This window comes from Danaus plexippus, chromosome 10 (genome assembly GCF_018135715.1).
Source record: "Danaus plexippus chromosome 10, MEX_DaPlex, whole genome shotgun sequence".
In the NCBI taxonomy this organism is placed as follows: domain Eukaryota; kingdom Metazoa; phylum Arthropoda; class Insecta; order Lepidoptera; family Nymphalidae; genus Danaus; species Danaus plexippus.
The window spans coordinates 6,434,401-6,455,195 of NC_083543.1; the positions used below are offsets into that span (position 1 = coordinate 6,434,401).

Genomic DNA, 20,795 nt, shown 5'->3' on the forward strand with positions numbered 1-20,795 from the left:
ATTCATGTGGATTACGTTTGACAGTCATTCATTGTAGGTGGAAATAAAATCGCAGTAGATTATAGCTTTGAGTAAAAGTCTATTTACTTTGGCCTTGAAAAAATCCAAAAAAATATTGCAAGGAAGTACTGTCGCGTACAAAATTGTTGTCTAAGATTTCTTTCACTTAGTGGACTGATTCCATCTGATGTTTTATATATGGGTAATAATAGTTAGATGATATGATATAGTAAAGTTGGGTTTGTAGTCAAAGATATAAAAAGTTTTAATTCAAGATAGTTATTATAAATATAGATATTTATCCTGTTATATATATCGGCGCAATTCTTATTATTTGAATAACTAATAATTGAGGGTAGTTGAAATTATCAGGTGTCAGCCGCATAACCACGTGCGTAGCCACCTGTCACAACAATGAGTGTCAGTTGGTATAAATAGAGACTAGAGTACAGATTACGGATAGTCTTGATCGAGCCGTTGCAGGGATCGGACGTCTTCGAAGTAAGGGGTTCGTCACACCGTTTACGAGGTTACCTTCAAGAGTCTGAGATTCTGGCGACATTCAAGAATAAAGTCATTGGTGACGTCAGTAATGCTGACGTCACTCTTTAAAAACCTACAAAGTGCTTACTACCCCGACATATATATATTCTCTTAAGTGTGAAAAATCTCGTAATATCAAATAGACATAAGTAAATAACCTATATTTTATAATTTCATTATTATTATTTATAGCATGCACGAGTGAAACGATAGAAATGATAAATTTAGTTTATTACTACATACACATATATAATACACATTATTCGGAATCGCTTATTATTCTCAGCTTTCTTCTCTTGGGTGCTACTTCAGCGTCGCTGTCATCTAAAATATTTAATTATTATTTAAAATTATAAGATGAAACTCAAGGTCGACTTTGTGTTAAATTAAGCGTAGTAATAGGGTTAATAGCAACAAATAGTAGTGGTATTATTTAAATTTCAACTAAAAATTTTAACTCGTCTCCGACTAAGACTGAAACTTTTACATAAGAAAAATCTTTCCAGATTATTCTTAACTTGTAATGAATATTTTATAACAGCAAATCTTTAATTTCATACCAAATTCTCGTTGCTCTTACTATTTAATAACGTCTTAATATTCATATGTATTATCAGAGTAACTAATTAATATTAGCTCACCGCTGTGTTCAGGGAGCGCGTTCAATATATCTTCAGTATCCGGTAGTTCAGTGTGTAGAGTATTTTTAACGAATGACAATAAATCATCATCGCTATCTTTATTCTCATTTTCGTTTTCATCATCCTTATCTTTTATATTATCTTTTCTTTGTTTTTTCTTATTTTCGTCGTCCGATTCAAAACTGCGTGTTCTTTTGCGATTTTTACTTTTTGGATTATTATCTGTTTCACTACTTTTTTTCGCGATTTTACGTAAATTATCGAATAGATCATCATCGCTGGCATCACTTTCGTCATTAATATTATGATTCCCGTTATTTCCGTTATCGTTGTTATCCTTTTTAGTTTCGGGTGCCGCTCTATTGTCTATTATAAGTTCCTTGTTAACGGCTTTTGTAATAATTTCCCTTCGTTTTCTTATAGTTTCATAATGCAAGCTGCTCGGTATTCTCCAATATGTCTCCTAATGAAATGAATTGTATAGTTTTAATTGAAAAAAAAAGTAAATAAATCCTTTTTTGTCTTAAACACTTGGTATGCTTATAGTTTTATTTACTAAGTAAATAAAAATTAGTTTTATTGCAGGACTGGTAAGCAAGCTGAATTTATTTCCCATAAGGAAATATTCAAATAATAATAATAAATATACTGTAAACCATTATTTCTAAGATTTTCAGTATAGTAAGCCAAAAAAAAACATACTTTCAATAGACACCTTGGCTACGATTTTTATGAATGGTAACACAATCAAATTGATATATTCTAAAGACTTAACCTAGAACTTAACGAACATTTCTATTTTAAATATCAATATTATATAATAAGGTAAGGTTTAATTTTAACTACTGGTTAAATCTCACTTGTTCGTCAACCGGCGGTACTATCCCCAAACTCTTTAGCACTCTTCTAAATAAATCATCTTGTATGGCTTGAACGGATTCTCTTGATATCGGTACTAATGGCGTTCCTTCTGAGGTTGGGTCAAATCCTTCTGCCTCTTGGTCCAAAGCTACTTCTTCTAGATTTTCAGACAACCAATTTAGGGCCTCCGTGTGACCTGTGTCAAATGGAATTATGGTTATAAAAGCTCAAGGACGTTTGAAGGTTATTTATGTATGTATATAAATTGGCTGTTCTCTATGACCTGTACCGAATTAATTTATAGTTATAAAAGCTCAAGGAGGTTTGAAGTACATTTATGTATAGAAGTCGGCTAATTTAAATAATGTAAATGGCAACATTTTAAATTACCAATGAAATACAAATTAATTGGACGAATAAAAATTTCCATGATGTTATTTAAGCAGACCATTTAAACATTACTCACCGTTTTCAACAGCTTGCACTAACAGTTCTGCGATCTCATTAGCGCTCAGTTCCAAGCTTTCAGCTGACTTTTTATTAGATTGCTTGCTTTTTGTTAAGTTTTTCTTGGATTTTATTTTAATGGTGGGCCTTTTGGGAGGCGCGTCTTCGTCTTCGGACTTAGATGATTCGGAATCCGACGAGTTCTCTGCAAATCACAAGTTTTGAAACATAGTGTACAATCTTAAAGTTATATACATACTTACACAACTATGTCACACACACACACACACATAAACACACACACGTTGGTATGCCATACGCTTACACGTGCATTTATATTGATACTCATACACAAAGTGAGAAACGCACACAGATGTAAATCTCACACATACATATGAATACATTATACATATAAGTAACTTATATACTAACTTCCCGATATATTCTTGATACTTTTCTTGCGACACTGTTTCTTGTCATCAATCAAACCTAATCGTAGAAGTCGCTCGACGAATGTTCGCTTCGATCTGTTTCGTGGCATTCGTTCCATTATAACGCTCATAGGGTCTTGAAGGAAAATATGATTTTAATATAACATACACATATAAAATATATACAAAATTGTTAATGATGTGAGTAATAATTAAGAATTATTTTTTCAATAATATACCTTGTGACTCTGCATTCTGAGTCCATAATTCAGTGAGCAGTTTGTCTTCTTCTTCAGTAAAATCTTTGGTAACTTTCTCAGTTCTCGCCTTGTTGCTCTTTTTGGTCGGCGCGTTAAATATGAGCCCCAATTCCTTCAGCTTCTTAATAACGGACCTACGTGTTCGCGTTTGATCGATCAGATTATCGAGTATCCAATCAATAACATCTGTGTCAACAATATTAATATTACACACACACACACATATTTATATACATATAACCTAGGTTCAGACGTAATAAAATATCTTCATAACAAAGCTGGTGTGGAAGAGATAGCTATAAGGCAGCATTTTATCGTAATTTTTTTATGTAATTTTAACAGATGTTCAATTAAGTGTGTTTATTATTATAGTATATAATTCACCTTGATCCGTCTGTGGATTGGTTTGATTCTCCATATAAAGGTTACGTAGTTCGTCTTCTTGTTCCTCGGACCAGCTAGCTTTACCAAGCTTGTCTCTACAAAAATTGAACTATCACGAACAAGCTCTAAACTAAAATATCCGCAGTAATTTTGTATAGTAGTCGAAAATAATCAAAAATAATTTAAAGAAATATTTATATTTGTTGCTAATATATAAGAATAATAAAGAAAATTAATTAAAATTTACTCAATATGGCAAAAATAAATAGCAAACATATAAATTCTATACAAGTAAAGAATTAATACGTTTAACTCAAAGAAAAATAATTTAATAATAACAGTACGCGAACAACAAGTTATTATAGAATTAAAGTTGTCTTTTGAATGCGACACCGGTAACTATACGTATGTAGTGACTACACGAACTCGTGGTAGGTTTAAAATATAAACGAGTTGAGAAATGCGAGCTATCTTAATGTTATAAACGTCGTTCACGTGTAATGTTCTGTGACGTCACTATTCAACTCACCTGGGATCGTTGTACAGATTGTATCCGTGTTCGATTTCAACGGCGTCTTTAGAATTCTTCCAAAATAACAGTTCAATAAAAACTTTCCCGCTCTTAGACGCTATATCAGCGAATTTTCTTAGAATAAATATGGCGAACTTTTCCAACTCCTGTTAAATGGGATATGGAAATTTTGTATTAACTGGATTTCAGATATCCGACCTTATTTTCATAATAACAAAGCTTAGTATTGTATGAAAACTAACACGAGTTCATTATTATATCGGATAAATATTTCTGATAAGTATTTTTTAAGTAAAATAATTAGTTATGATATTTTCGTTACCTACTTACATGTTTTTCCATATATATATTTTTTTTTGTAATCAAATATATAAAAGATAAAATGGTTTTGTTTATACTGTAACATATTTACTTACACATATTATGTTACATTAAAATTTTGAATATAAATAAGGGCCTTTTGTTGAAACTTCTCTATTTTAAATAAGATATTGTAAATTCTCTATATAATACTAAGACGCGTTTAGTTATCCGAAGTCCATTAGGCTTACGAGTGACTTGACTTTAAGAAGCAGGAGTACTCAACATGTTGGTCTACAATCGAGCGTGCAATTTTCAGGATACAACTTCAGCTTTTAGAGGATAAACTGGTTATTTAATGTGTTTTAAGCCAGAGGTTGGAAACATTTTATAGACTTCAAGTTTTTATTTTATATAAGAATTTCTTTACTTTTATATTATGTAATACTTTAGGTAGATCATTATCCTTTCAATTCTCGAAGGTTCTTTTTTATATTCATGGTTGGAAATGTTGTCCTTAGTGAATTGTTATTTGATATATTTCAGTCCTAATGCATAATTTAACTTAAGTTTGATGTGTGTGGGATAAATTTAAGAGAAACTCATAATTTTATGTTTTAATAGACTTAAAACCAAATAGAAATCAATCAATTATTAAATAATTCAATCACTCTAACTAACTAACTTGTTATTTCAAATATGTATTTTGTTATAAATATTTCATTGCAGTACATAAAAAATATGTACCTACCATTTAAGGGCCATCCACTCCAATTTAATTAAAATCTAACAAGATTTTTAACATAAAGCAAGTTACAAGACAACCATTACAATAGATTAATAGTAAATATTAAAAAAATAATAATTAAAAAATGTCGCAGAATTCTTTTGTCCCACTGAAGTCCAAATTTGTAGAGAACATATCTCGTATCATATTAAAAAAGCGTACTGTCAAACGTACACACGAAGCTTTGAGAGGCTTTCGTGAATACGTAATACGTCCGAATGTAAAAGTACACACTAATAGTAAACCGTAAAAGTGAATTCTACGGTCTTTTAAAACGAAGTGGATGACGCAAGCCTGGTTTAGTTGATGTTTTGATACGAATATTTACAAAGACTAAATTGAAATGGTTCACGTTGCTGTGAAATGTACGTTTTCAAACTTTCAAAGAATAGTACTATGAAAAATAATATTTTACTTGTAACTTTGTGTAACAATTATTAAGTGTTAATAGTTTTAGAGAATCGAGCTTCAATTTAAAGAAGACTACGTTTATTATCCAAGGAATTATTGTCTGATTACAAAAACTCATACAAAGAGGAACGAGTGAGAGCGAAGATATAACGTAAATAAAAAATACGTGACAAATTTCATATAAGCTTGAAAAAAACCTTAATTTTATGAAAAACAACATATTTTTCAAACCTACCTTCAAATGTGGCATGGGATTGTGCAGAATCTTCTGAAAAGTCAGGAATAGGGTTGCTTGAAACATCATAGCCGGTCGGTTGCAGTCGAACGCTATTCTGTGTAGCATCTTCACTATACAGTGGTTTGTGTGCGACCGGTTCTTGTCGTAACGCTCTAACAGACAAACACACGCCGATACTATCTTCGGATGACAGAATCTAAAGGCAGTATTATTATAATGTACATCACATAATTCTTTTCTCAACTAGAACCTTCAACGTTTATGCGGCGTATACCTTAATTAAGAAAGCTTTTTCTCTTACATTTTGTACTCCTTGTTGAGTATTCACTTTTTAAATGACTTAATAAATTTTCATAAAGCAAAGTTTTCAGTCGCCATAAAAGTGAATAAATTAATGATAATTATTATAAATATAAAAGATTAATTTACATATAGAATTAAATACATACCTCAGTACGAAGTCTTGAAAATCAAAGTCCGTCTCAACAATGGCCGAGCCTTGTTCCTCGTCTTCCTCTAAAATATTTCTATATTTTTAAATTTTATATATGGAACTAAATTATAATAAATAATTATATATATATAAACTATACTTTAAGTGATTAACAAATTGTTCTTTACTTATTCTCATATATTTTAATTATTTCTTTTTACAGTTTCTTTCATAGACTTTAGATTTTTAGTACAGCTATTTTTCATAGCATTTAGATATTTTTTATTTTTATTTTATATTTAAATATTGAAGGATTTTTCAGTAATATTTCGTATATTTTAGATGTTTTTCTACTGTAGTTTTTCATGTACTCTTAATGATTTTTACATAGAGTTTAAATGTTACATTTATTTTGCATACACTTTAAATGTGTTTTGTACAGTTATTTTTCATAGAATTATGTTTAATTATTACATATATGAATATCGAAAATTACTTATTTTTGGTTATATTTTCTATACTTTATATGTTTTTTTTTAACAGTTCATGTGAAGTTAAGTTCAAAGTAACTATCTAATATAAATCTCACGAATCACTTATTAATGTTCATTGTTGTTGCATCTTAATCTAAGCAGTGACGTTAGAAGGATTTAACTTGGCGTTAAGACTTAACTCGTAATGCTCCGCTTGTATGGGTTTTATACATTACATAAAGTAGGTTAAAATGAAGCCAAAATGGTATGTAACTATGACTTTATCAAATTCGGTTATTATATGTCTGGGATTTATTATATGGAAATAAAAATGTAGGTGGAATTCATACACTATTTTTTTTTTTATAGTATTTTCGAAGTGAAACTTCTTATGTGTTTTCCAACAAGGTTGCGTTAAACATTCAACGCTCCTGGGGATGGGGAATAGAAAGAGCCGGAGCGAGAGAAAATGGGTGGGACGATTGTGTTGTAAGCAATGCTTATAAAGTTTGTCTTAAAACAATATGAATTCACTAAAAATAATTTCTACCTTAATTTTCATTTGAGCATTACGAAGTTTCACTTCTTCCGAGCGGAGGGACTCAGCACACAATTTTTTTCTCTTTAACTACATTCTCTATAATTTTTGTGAAAATATTGAACACTGTGTAAGAACATTTGTAGTTTCATTCATAAATGTTCACACATTAGTATTAACGTAAGTTATAAATTGAAAACGGGAAAGGAAATCGTATGTAGTGTGATTGAAACATGTGGTAGTCGTAATTTTGAATTTTTCGGGAATCAAATTTGACGTTCACTAGCATTATTCGTAATACGATTTTCATAAAACCATATTCGATTCAGTTAGCGCGTTCAATTCGCGACGAGAGATTTAAGTGATTCTTGATTTAAAGATTTTAAATTCGCGAATAATACAACTGTAGTTGAAAACAACGTTATGGATAGTTTTAAAAAGTTTCGTGTAGTTTTTTTATTGTAAAATACAACAAAATAGTTTAGTTTAAACGTTAAAGAAATATATTGTCACAGGGGTATGGTACACTTGTGAATTTAATACTTTGGATGTTAAACAACAAAATAAAGTATATCCAAATAATTTCCAGACGTTACAGGATCATATTCAAATTGCTTTGACTTTGTCTATAAAAGGTTATTGAAAGGTATAATTGCATTGAAGTTGTGTTGGACATACAACCAAGTATTGGTAACTAAAAAATATCAACATGAAGGTACTCATAAATTATGTGTATATATTTTTTAAATATGGGATTTCTTAAATTTTATTGTCATTAAGGCTTTTTTATAGCAATTTCTTTTTGGAGATTTTTACTTTTGGTTTATTTTTTGGGTGTAGTTAATTTTTAAGTCCCTTATTGTTAAAACAAATTAATAACCTTATAACATAAGTTTTTTATTACGAAAAATATATCTAATGTCACGTTTTATGATTATCCACATCTATAATTGAACCAAAAACTAATTCGCTAAACTTACCGTCTTCGTCTTCTGAGTATTCTTGGGCGTCTTCATGTTGGGCCACTAAACATACGGGAAAAAACTATATATTAAACAATATGGTCATATAAAAATAAATTCATACAAAAAAAACTCCTCAAACCCTTATTAATATTTAAATAATACAAATTTTAATAATTATAGTACATTTAAATAATTTTTTGTACCTACCCTCATAATCTAGACCCAAGTCAGTATTGTAGATCGTCTCTAACATATCCAGTTCCTCGTCTTCCGGCATACCGCTGACACCAAAGATACCGTCTTCCGGCCATACTTCCCTATATAATAGCTTGTAAATATATAACTACGGTACATATTATTTTATGACAAATTCATATATAGAGTAGTTATGACTTATATATGAATATAAAGTATCTTTAACGTGTCAGTCTGAACGAACACTTAAATTAAGTCTTTTTACTGTTGCAGTAAATATAATAATTGCAAATAAACATATTAAAAAATCTTTTTTTTTTATTAATATAGCAAAGAATGCTTAATAGAACGCCGGAACATACATGCATACAAACGTAACACGTAAATTATGTACGTGATTAATTTAAAATAATAAAATGACTGGGAAATTTTTATAGTATCTGTTTCTGGTGGGCTTACGATTGGTTTTCTTAGTTATAACAATCACAAACGTCTCCCAGTATATCATTCATATAATTAAAACTATCACGTATTTATTTATGACCCTAAAAACGCTGCCTGTATTCACTTTCAACACTAGAACTTGTAGTAAGTTATATTGCAATAACCTATTTCTCTATATGTTCTTAATTTTATTACATTCATTTTTGTTGACTTAACACAAACACTATCAGTGTTAACGTATTTAACTCACCTGGCCGCTCTGAATGTTCCTATGACGTCCTCGTACTTGTGATCCCTCATCAGCCTTTGAATTTTCTTCATACAATCTTCCCTGATTGTAAGAAGATATATACAATATATTAATGTATAAATCAATATTAATATTGAACTTTGAACTGAAGAGAAATAAATTTGAACATAGAAATATTATACACATAATAGATAATTTCGTAGTCAAGGACATAAATACAAGTTTACAAAGAATTATATGGATTGTAAGTATGTAGAGTTATTGGTGCCGCTACTAACATGTATATATTGATTACTTCCTGTCAGTATATTTATATTTAAAAAAATAATTTATTCAAATATTTATTAATTAGTGTATATATATATATATATATATATATATATATATATATATATGTGTGTGTTGTACTTGTGTACTAACTTCTGTTGATCTATAGGTGTCTCTGACGCCGCGTCAAACGGTGGTAGATAATGCTCCACCCCGGAACTGAGCACAGCGGCTAGCTGAGGGCGGATTTCTTCCCACGGCGAGAGTTCAATGACCTTCGGTTTGATTTTAGGCTTTTGTTCTGTGTATAATTTTTTTTCGATTATAAATAATAAATAATAAGAGAGTTGATAATTATGACGATAAAAAGTCAATTAGATAAAATCTTGCAAATAAAATTAAAGTATTAATACAGTGAAATATATTTTTCATTTATGTTATTTGTGAATTTGTATGTTAGGACTTTAGAACCAGTAAATATCCTTATCATGAGTTTGCTTCGACAAACTAAATACTTTTCGTTTTAAGTTTTCAATCAAAGTGACTAAGTTTTTACTAACATGTATGTAAGTAAGTTAATGTTAGTAAAAGTGACTGTTTTAAATTTGATCCGTGTAATTTCTTGATATTATTTTATAATATAACCGATATGATAAAAAAATTAAAATTTTAAACTTACTTTTTAAGACACAAAAAACTAAGACAGATAAATACAATTTTGGAGGTAGTTGAATCTTTTTGGCATTAATATAAAAAATATTATTAAATCTGAATTTAAAGCCGTCTGTTTTCGAAATATGAATTCGTTGGATAAAAGTTTCAGTAAATAGAGTTGTTTTTGATGTTAGACGTGACCGGATTGGAGATTTAAATCGTGTTCTGAATTCAAAATAAGAACTAAATTGATTATGTACTAATTAAGTTATTATAGTGATATACAGGCTGTTTTATATCCATTTAAATCATATTTTAATGCAACGAAAGCAAGTGTTTTAAGTAGGAATAAATCCACTTAACTCGGAACGAATTCCTGAAATTCTCGCTTCACGGTGCAGAAATTATCGAACTAATAAGGCATTAGAGCAATATATTTTCTAATAACATTACTTCGTTATATGTGATGACGTATTATTGTATGAACTGAAGGAAATCTTATATTAGCTACTTAAGTTATACTAACTCTTGGCCTTTGTCTTCTTTCGAACCTTCTTCTGAACAACCAGCCCGGTTCTCTTACAGTAATGCTCTAACATTTTCAAGAAAAGGTGGACCGTTTCCACGAGATCCACTAGATATGATCTGCAAATAGATGATTACATTAAACACATGAATATTACATAATTTATATTGTGCATGTGTGCGTGTGTATGTATGTTATATTCAATGATTTATTTATCCATGTGTGTGTGTGTTAATGTGGTGTGTTTCATGCGTGTGTGCTTACGTATGTGTATGTGTGTGTGAGCATGCCCATGTGTATATCAATGTGTGCGTGTATACATAGTTCAGTAACGTTAGTGTTGCCATGAAATAAATCGTTTTCGTATAACAATCCTCACCTCGGCATTTTATTTTCATCGTAATTGAGATACATGGACAGTATGAACTCTCTATATTCCAGTACGTAGAATATATTACTCTTCAACACTTTAGCGGATTCCCTGACTGTGTGATCTTTGCTCGCGTCCATGGCGAGTAATGTGTGTAGCAGCTCCTTGTAAGCTCTCAAGGCCAGGTGGAGTCGCCTCACCCAGTTAGTGAACTTTTTCTTTTCCACGCTTATCATGTCGTAGTATTTCTCCATCTGTTGCTGCACGTAATGAAACATCGGCACCGACATTGTTTCACTGCGAAACGTTTTACATTTTACAGATATAACTATACAAGTTTAGTAGCAATAAGATTATAATATAGTCGATTTACATGAAGCAATCAACACACACACACACACACGCATATACATATACATATGTGTATGTGTGGGTGTTATATTGGTTGATATAATCACCTGACAAAACCGACTTGAAAATCGTGAGCTCTGTTGAATTCCATGAAAAATTTCACAGCCCAAAGATAATAGGACTCGTCGTTCTGTTGAGCCTTGGCCCTCACTAGGACGTCCTTCACGTAATGCATCAAAACATTGTATGAACTGTTCAGAAACTCTATACAGAACTCCTTTAAGAATAATCTGAAATAATAATAGCTGTTTACTGCGACTTTGTCTGGGTTTAAAATATAAAAAAATCATTCTAGCCTTGAATGTATTTAGATTAATTTTTTCATAGCGTTAGCGTAACATTATAGATAGACAATTTCTTTTACGCAGGCATATGCAAGTGTTATCTACATCAAAATTTCCTTATATATTTAAGGAAATAGTTTTTATTAGAATAAAGACGCCGTGTTTGACTGGTTTTAACTTTTCAAAGGATTAACAATTAAATAAAATATGTCTTTTCTGTCTGACATTTAGTGAAGTACTTATATAACACCAGGACCCGTGATTGACTTGAAACTTACATAAACTGTCTTGATAGGTCACAGATACAATGTTGTATAAAAAAAACTAGCTTCTGCACGTGACTTCGTCTGGGGGACTTGGATTGACGTCACTTAGAAAATATTAGTTTTGGTTAAATAATAAAATAGAGGGTGATGGGAATAATTGATCAAGTGCTTCATCAGTTGTTTGTCAGGATACAAAATTATTAATTTATTTTCTAATACCATAGCGATGGAGGGGGGAAATCTAGACATTTTTAATGCTACTTCATAAAATAATCAAAATGGATATATATTCATGGAAAAAATATATAATAAGTGATGAAGAAGATAATAATAATGGATCAATAAGAAAAAGATCTCTTTAAAAGCCACATTTATAAATAATTTAAGATTAATAGTAATAAAACTTAGAAGGCGTTGGCATACTCATACTACACACTAAGAGTATCTAAGTGACACCTAACTTACTGTTTGTCAGTAATAACCAAAAATTTTATGTTTCACTGAAATCTGTTCATTTCCCGGCAATGAGATAAAACTTTTACAAGCATTTATTATAAGTTATTTTGCATGAATATTTCAATTTACCTTCAAAACTACAACTATGCAGTATTTTTTTTTTATTGTAAAGAAGAATTACTCCACTTTTTAATCAAACACCAAATATAGAGTAAGAATGTCTTCCTTTTTTGAAGTTGGTTAATATTTTGTATAAATATATATATATATATATATATATATATATATATATATATATATATGTGTGTGTATATGTAGTTTACCGTATAGCAAAAGCGGATCTCCTCTCCATAGTCCCACTCTCAGTCGGTCTCCTATTCTTGGGTTTGACTAATTTCTGTTTCTTGCTGCCGTTGAAATCCAAATTGGATATCTTGTTTAAAGGCTTGAGACAAATCAGCTCATTGTCCGATATAGATTTCATGTTCTGAACAACATATGTACCACCAAATCTTGAATGTCTACAATTTGATATGACATTAGTTGAAAATATCAATACATTGGTATTTAAATTTTTAATTATTCAACCATATTTTTGATATCAAAACTGATTGATGTATATCAATTTTATATATAATATATATAATGTTGAATGAAAAAAATTCAATGTATTATCAAAAAAAACTACAAGATTTATACAATATTTACAAACATTTATATACTTGTAACATGTGTTCCTATGTATAAGTACATATATATAATATATTTACAAAAATCACCTTGTTGATGAATAATGTCTGATTTTGTTCATTCTGTCTTTATTTTCTGTCATTCTTATCATCAATAACTCCTGATCGTCCCTTACTTTCTCATCAACACTTCGCTGTAAGGCAGCATCAGCCAAACTCGATGGATTCTGCTCTCTTAGTAGATGTGATATGATTTCTATAATGTGCATGAAGTATTGTTTCTCATTCTCCGAAGACATGTATAGAATGATATCTAATATACCGGCTTGATTTAACGCCCACAGAACCTAAGTTGTATAAAATTTTATTTAGATTGATATAAGACATATATATATTATATAAAAACAGACAATCTTTATATTTTATTAATGGTTTAATATGTAAATATATTTTTAATTACGTTTTTCATATTTTTTATTATTTATAATGAATGTATGACAACCTGATCGTGAACACTAGCATCATTCTCCGGGCGTCTCTCTTTATCAAGGTCAGCGGGAACATGCAATACATTTCTTATTAAGATCAGAATTCTCTCTATTACTAAGCCAGTGTCTTCATCTCTTTCACTCCAGTCCTTAATACATTTAAAAGTTATATATTATATATGAATGATGAATTAAAAGAAAAAATAATAAAAGACAAATTAGTTGTAAGGAGTTGTAATAAATGTTTACTACATAAAAAATTTGAATATATTTGAATTAAACTTACTATTTCTAGAACTTTCCCGAGTTTTTTCGCGAAAACTTGCCAATTTTCAACTTTTGTAAACGCATCTTCTTTGTAGGACTGTAAATGTGATAGTATTTGCAAATAATTATGGCGGTCATTCCGTTCTACGGGTACCTCTTCTCTGTATAATAAGAGTGCCGGGTTTGTCAAGTTAACAATTAACCTGAAAATTTATTCTTTTAATTACGCATTATCTAACCAGATTATAAAGAGGATATTTTATATAAAGAATGTTACCTTAAAGTAACATCAAACAGTTCTTCATTTTCCCAATGATCTATCAACATTGGTAGCAAATCAGTTTGCAGCACTTTAGTTTGACCAAAATGCCTTCGAATTTCATGATCTTCCCCATCACGTCTTAAATATCTTATTAAGTCTTTAACAGTGTTAAGAGTAAAGTCGTCAATCATATACTTTCCAGTTTTTTTATTAAATGTCCCCAAAGCATTGCAAGTTGCAGAAAGTTCAGCTGATAATAAGGAACTCATAATGAGACACGATGTAATTTAATAATTACAATACAGACACTGAAAATTTATAAGTTAGATATGGTACGAGCACAATTCATTTAAAGTTTTTATTTTAATTCAAGAAATTTTAGTTAATAACTGTTAGAATAGTGAACTTTGTTATGACTTACAAAAGCCCGCGAAAGTCATCTGTCATTTTGCCGTCAAAGTTCTGTTGTTGATTCTAGGTAATTTAGGAGCTATTTGTAATATAATGGAACAACATTTAATTAAGAAACATATAATCAACACTTTTCTAATACATTTTCAACAATAAAAAAATTACATAAAAAAATTCTAATCTACAATCTTCACTTATATATTATTTAAATATTATTATAATATAATATATATTATAAGTATGTATAAACGTTAAAATATCGCGTCAATCATTTGTTAGCAAAATTTTATTCGTAGTATAAAAATATTTATTATGTTTATTAAATTACTATCCAAACATTGATAATAAAAACTGTGTATATTAATAATAGATTATTGTAAGTCTACGCCTTTATTTTAAATGTGCCATAGGTTAAATTTATCTAATATGTATATCTTAAGAGTGTTCAACATAAATGTATAAAATAAAACAAGATATTTTATAAAAATCGTTATGTAAGCAATTTTATATTTAGTTTCTAACAGACCCAACAGATGTTGTGTAGATGTCAAAAATTTTATTACGATTAGGGAGCTGGGTTTGGACCATATATCGATCTTAATACCGACCATGGATTTCTATCGCAAAGTTCCTGAATTAAGATAAATATGTAAAACAACATTAGTATTTTTAAACCTGTAAAATCTGTCTGAGCAGCTGATAGTTATTTTAAACGTTCTAAGTACCTAAAGAGTACTTCAGAAAATGTATGATAAAGATAATCGTTATTTCCAATCAATTTTCTCTAACATATTATTAAATAAATCTAATATTTTTTTACTGCATGAGCCTAGACGGCAAATATTAAAAAAAAAAACTTCTTAAACGAAGATTTATGAAATAAGTTTAGTCATTCTAAAATTACAATGTGACCAAAAAAATAGAAGTAGGTATATAAAAATATAACTATATAGATGAAGTAACAGTAATTGCGAAAGTACTGTTACAATAGCGGACACAAAATTTTAAATAGGATCGTGCTCAGTTGTCAGTTTAACTGGATTTAATGTAAAATTAATTTACCAAGTAACCTAGTTAAAAAGATTTGTTGTCATTATGTTTGGTTGAGATCGTTTCTTATTAAGCTTTTGTTTTATTTCATTTTCTGTCGACCATCCTTGTTGGTCAGACTTCCTAATTTAATTAAGATAATTTCTAAACAAAACCTTATTTATGCTAAAATTTATGAAAAAGAATATATGGCTACCGATAATAAATAATGAGAATGCTGAGATGAAGTTGCGATAAAAATTATAAGAATATAAGTAGCATTAAAAGGAATATTCAAAAAAATCAAGTCTACCACATGAAATTGAATCATTCTGATCTAAATAACAGATTAACTGCTGTACAATTATAATGTTAAATCCCCGTAATTGTAAGTTCAATAAAGAGATCCCCTCTACGATAAATATTCAGGAATATGACGTTATTTCAAATACAAAATATAAATATATATTAGTATTCTCTTTCATGTAATTAATGGCGATTCTTATGTCTTTAACCTCTTTCACAGACACTTTATATTTTAACAATATTACAATAGCTGTAATACGTTTAAAATACAGTCTTCATTTTGAAATATTTGTTTTTCCTTAAATCCTTTTAGTGAAATACTTTTCCAACTAAGGAAGCCTTGGAATTCACAGGCGTGAGTGCTTCTCCTTACGTTCTGTCGACTATTGGGTAACTTTAAAAGCGGACCCACAGACGACCGATCGATTTTAATTACTAGTGCTGTATTACAGCACTTTTGTTCTTTCTCTTTACCTGTCTGTGATACTTTCCCATAGTAGACGTTTATATTGAATAAGCCAGGCCTTCGTAAATTTGGAAAAAAAATGATTAAATTTTAAATGTGTTTTATCAATCAAATTAGCATCTCGTCTAATATTTTAAATATAAAGCAGGGACATTCAGAATAATCCTAGCCACATCCTCATTGATTTGCGCAACGCATTGCCTACTTTCTGGCTTTCGGCCAAAAACCATTGTTCAGGATGCGTTGGCAACACACCAATTGCTTGGATTATCTCGCTTCAGTAATGGTACTTGCTTACGTGAGATAAAAATATTCAGGGTTGTAAATTAAGAGCTCTTTGTATGAGCTATAAGTAATTTATTATATCTGGTTATCATTAAAATATAGTATTAAGACTAGTTTTTCTAAGTGGTCACAATATTTTTTTATTACATGACTCCTTTAAATTTATTACAAAGGTCCCTTTTGATCGCACATTTTCCCGGTATCATAAAATAATCTTTGATAACACTCTATATCATAATAAAGAGATTTAGGCGACAGTTTCAAGGAAAAGTTTTTCTCCATTTCAACACGTAAAAGGTCAAAATAAAAAGATCCTACACACGCTTTCAAAGCGCTCCATTGCATACATAGATTTAAAATAATATATTCACCTAGATAGTATGTCCTTTCAGTCACAGTAAGTGTTGCGTTTTTAAATTATAATTGTTTTACTAATTATTTTAATCCGATCATGGTTACTAGTTTTTAAAATAAATCTTAAAGCCTTTTTACTTAATAAGTATCTTCCTGCAGTACAATATAGAAGTGTTATGGCTCTTCATGTTTTTAGTTAATATTATTAGTAACTGTATATTTAAGAGACTATAATTTAAATTATAAGATGTAGGTTCTTACTATCGATAATAAATTCTAGTTAACTTTAGCTGTAACTTCAGGTGTGCTTAGAAAACAGCAAAAAAAAGTGTAATACAACAGGGAAGTAGGACATAAGACAAAGGAAGGGAATTACGGTTTTTGGCAGTTCACTTCTCAACGTCCTTCCTATCTAACCGCCCATAAACTAGGATCATACACTAAAATATAAGCTATACCTTTATACTACGAGGAATATTTTAAAATTACTTCCTAACAGCAGTTGATTAGCTGTCTCTGTTCCCATCCGAAGGTAAATCCCTAATGTACCTGAGCCAGGGAATGAATGTTGTTCGAAAAATTGCTCTCCAAGGAGCGTCGGACCAGTCTAGCCATTTTCTTTCTACATTTTAAACTACAATTTTCTTATTAAAGTCTTATTTGAAGTAATGGTGTCAAATAACATAATTTCTTCAATGTAAAATTTTCTAGAAAGATAAATTTATTTAAAAATAACTAAGTAATATGGTAAAACTAATATAATCTTGAAAATATTAATCAAATTTACGAAGCCTTTAGGTAGGTGTAGTATATAATAAATATGCTTTCAAATTAATTGGGAAACCATTTTCTTTTATCTACGTTTCTTTAACATAAAATTGCAAAATACCTAGGATAATACTTTAGTTGGGATAAGGAGTTCGGGATAGAAGTTTATTTATAGTACTGACCTAAATTAATTTTATCGTTTTGCTGAGTAAAACGCGCTCCTATAATACCGAAGCGAGTATTTTATTCATTAAAATTTTCCATTTATAAAAAAATTTAAGAAAATTGTACAACCATACGTTAGATCAAAAATCTATAATTACATAATTTTGTTCTCATTCTTTTTGGTTTATTTGAACCGAATATAGCTCATATGGTTTGCAACTACAGTTCATTGTTAATACAAAGTTTACTATTTGTGTCATAAAACATACAATAATTGTATTTTGCGTAAATTGCTCGATGATAATAAATTCAATTTCGACATTATAGTTTCATGTATGTTAAGGAATCATGCATTAGAATACATTTTGTTTCTCTTAAATACTAGTTGCTTTATGCTTGAGATTATTATGCATTGACTTCTAAATCGATAAAACCGATACTTCTTAATAATATAAATAATAATAATAAAGAATGTTTTAAGTATTTGTTATCAGCCCATGATGTATATAATATTGTAATTCTAATTCAAATGCAAATTTAGCTCTGATTACGTAACGAACTGTCTCCAACTCTGTAGGCTTGTAATAAACAGAAACATGAAAATTATCCGCTAACTCTGCTTTTCAAACACATAAATTATTGTGTTCACCAGAAAATTCGTAACAACGTACGAGTCACTGGGGTTTTATGTTGGATACTTTGGTTTCAATTAACTACTTTAGTAATAGGCTATAAAATAAAAAGTTGAGTTTGCAACAATATAAATGAAACATGCTCGATATCATGGTCGCCATTTTGTTTTTTTTTTTTTTACCTCAGATACATTTTAATTTAAAAAATGGTTTGGAATGTAATAACATTAGATGATTAGAGGCATAGTTTATTAGGCAAGAAAAGGAAGTTAATCTCAAAATCATTTTTTAACCATTAGGGATAAATAATTGTTTAAATAGTTATGGAGTTCCTCTTTCTATTTTTACAACTCTGTACTTTTTTATACTTACATATATATTAAATACCAATTAAGTCAAAAAAGGTGAAATGGAAAGATTGAAATATTATATAGAACTCAGAATTAACAAGTCAAGCTAGTTTTAGACCAACCACTAGTTTTAGACCAACCAGTAGGTACTAAGTAAACGATTTGAAAACTCGAGCTAGATTACAAAGAAGGAACTATTTTTACTAAATCGTAGGTACTATTACGTAAAAAAACAGACAGTTCATGTGTATCACACAGCTATTATAATACGACGAAAGAAACTGTTGCAATGACATTCCTATTATAGAGATATATCTATAACTTATAAGACAGTAAATTTTTTTATTAATTTTAATTATTTATTTATTTATATAATAATGAGTTTCTTATACGTCTTTATTTTTAATAAGTTTAGATCGGTCCAAAGAAGTATAATCTTAGCGATGTAAATTTTCATAAAATCATTTTAATATTCAATAAAGGAAGAAATGCCACGTAAAACATTTTCAAATTTAATATTATGTAACATAACATTTAGTTTTTCTATTACATCGGAAACTCGTATCATTCAATTACCGTTCAGTTTCCATATTTACATTTCGTTAACATTTTGCAACTATTCGAAATGTAAAGCGTTTAGTTAGATGGGCCCAAATGGAGCGTAATCACTCAGGTTAGCTGACATAGATCAATTTGTATGATTGCTGACATGAACATTTCCATAGATAGACGATATCAAATCAATATGTAAAATGTAATCCATTTGACACTCTTGGCTTTATGCGAAAAAAAATAATTAAATACTATCTAAATATTTTTCTTTTTTATTAAACTAGCTTTGCCCTGCCACGCTTGGCTGTGGACAACAAAGGACAGCATATGTTTTACTGTAGTAAAATTTTTCAATACTTGTGGGTATATAATATTTTGTGTAAATTAAATCATGTTATGTAAAATTATAAAAGTATAATTTAAGGTACCTTATATTTATCAATTATATACATTTCAGGTTATGTTTTACGTATACCTATAAAAAGTTAAACTAATTATGTTTAATAAAATTACATGGACATAATAAAGTTATAGTTTACTTTGATTTAAAAGTACTGGCAACACTCCAATAATCAGGATTATCTCGCTCTAACAATTGTACCGGCTCGCAATCTGATAAAAAAATTCAGAGTAAATTCTATCATATTTGTTTAAACAGTTTAATTTATAAAAATCATTTTATAATACTTTTTAATTTATATTGTAAAGCAAGGTCAATTAATTTCAGAGCTTTTGATCACAAATTATACTTGTGTCATAAATAAAATTTAACTACAGCAGTAGAATAAAGGCAGGGGAAGGCAGGGTAAAGTCTTGGTGGGAATCACTGTTGGTGAGGACAGTATTACCTACAAAATGCCAAGAAACTATCTGCAGTGTTAGTGGCGGAACACCTTTCTAACGCAGAGCCCTAGCAAGTCCGAGTTACCCACGTCCCCGTCGGCCCTCCTGGGAACTGCTGCAACCGCGCAGACGCGTGACCGCTACCATAGGATGCAGCTGAGCTGAGGGTACAGGGCGAAAGGCGAATATTCTGCGCCTCAAAACAGAACCTACTCACTAGGGAGGAAACCCGTGACAAAACCGAGCACGCTCACTGGCTCTAAGGTGGCAGCCCCACCAGTGAGCTAGGGTATAGTGGGCTAATCACTCGCTTACCTAAATCCAAAAAGATTAGCGAAACCAACACAGTACAAAACCGGACCGATCAAACTACGAAGACATTTGGCATGAAAATACGGACACGAATTGCTTGCTGGAACGTACGAACGCTGAGCGAGGATAGCCGACTAGCTCAAGCAGGAGCAGAAATGCTAAGATACAAGCTGCAGATACTCGGTCTCAGCGAAGTGCGCAGAAACGGATTTGGTGAATTACGACTGTCTGGAGGCCTTACATTTCTTT

General features: G+C 30.0%; 1 protein-coding gene across 1 annotated transcript; it reads right to left on the bottom strand.

The window, feature by feature from the left end:
- Positions 1-757: 757 nt before the first annotated feature.
- On the bottom strand, positions 758-14,493 carry LOC116766764 (protein timeless homolog). The gene is made up of 22 exons (XM_061521662.1): positions 14,089-14,493; positions 13,831-14,014; positions 13,559-13,693; positions 13,147-13,403; positions 12,691-12,888; positions 11,409-11,591; positions 10,960-11,247; positions 10,581-10,699; positions 9,554-9,701; positions 9,134-9,214; positions 8,452-8,561; positions 8,260-8,304; positions 6,285-6,351; positions 5,833-6,031; positions 4,097-4,245; positions 3,568-3,662; positions 3,163-3,369; positions 2,925-3,059; positions 2,512-2,697; positions 2,045-2,241; positions 1,185-1,647; positions 758-867 (listed from the first exon to the last, which is right to left on the bottom strand). Exons 1-22 carry the CDS (start codon positions 14,340-14,342, stop codon positions 803-805), a joined length of 3,765 nt encoding a protein of 1,254 aa, XP_061377646.1. The 5' UTR covers positions 14,343-14,493; the 3' UTR covers positions 758-802.
- Between the last annotated feature and the right edge of the window lie 6,302 nt (positions 14,494-20,795).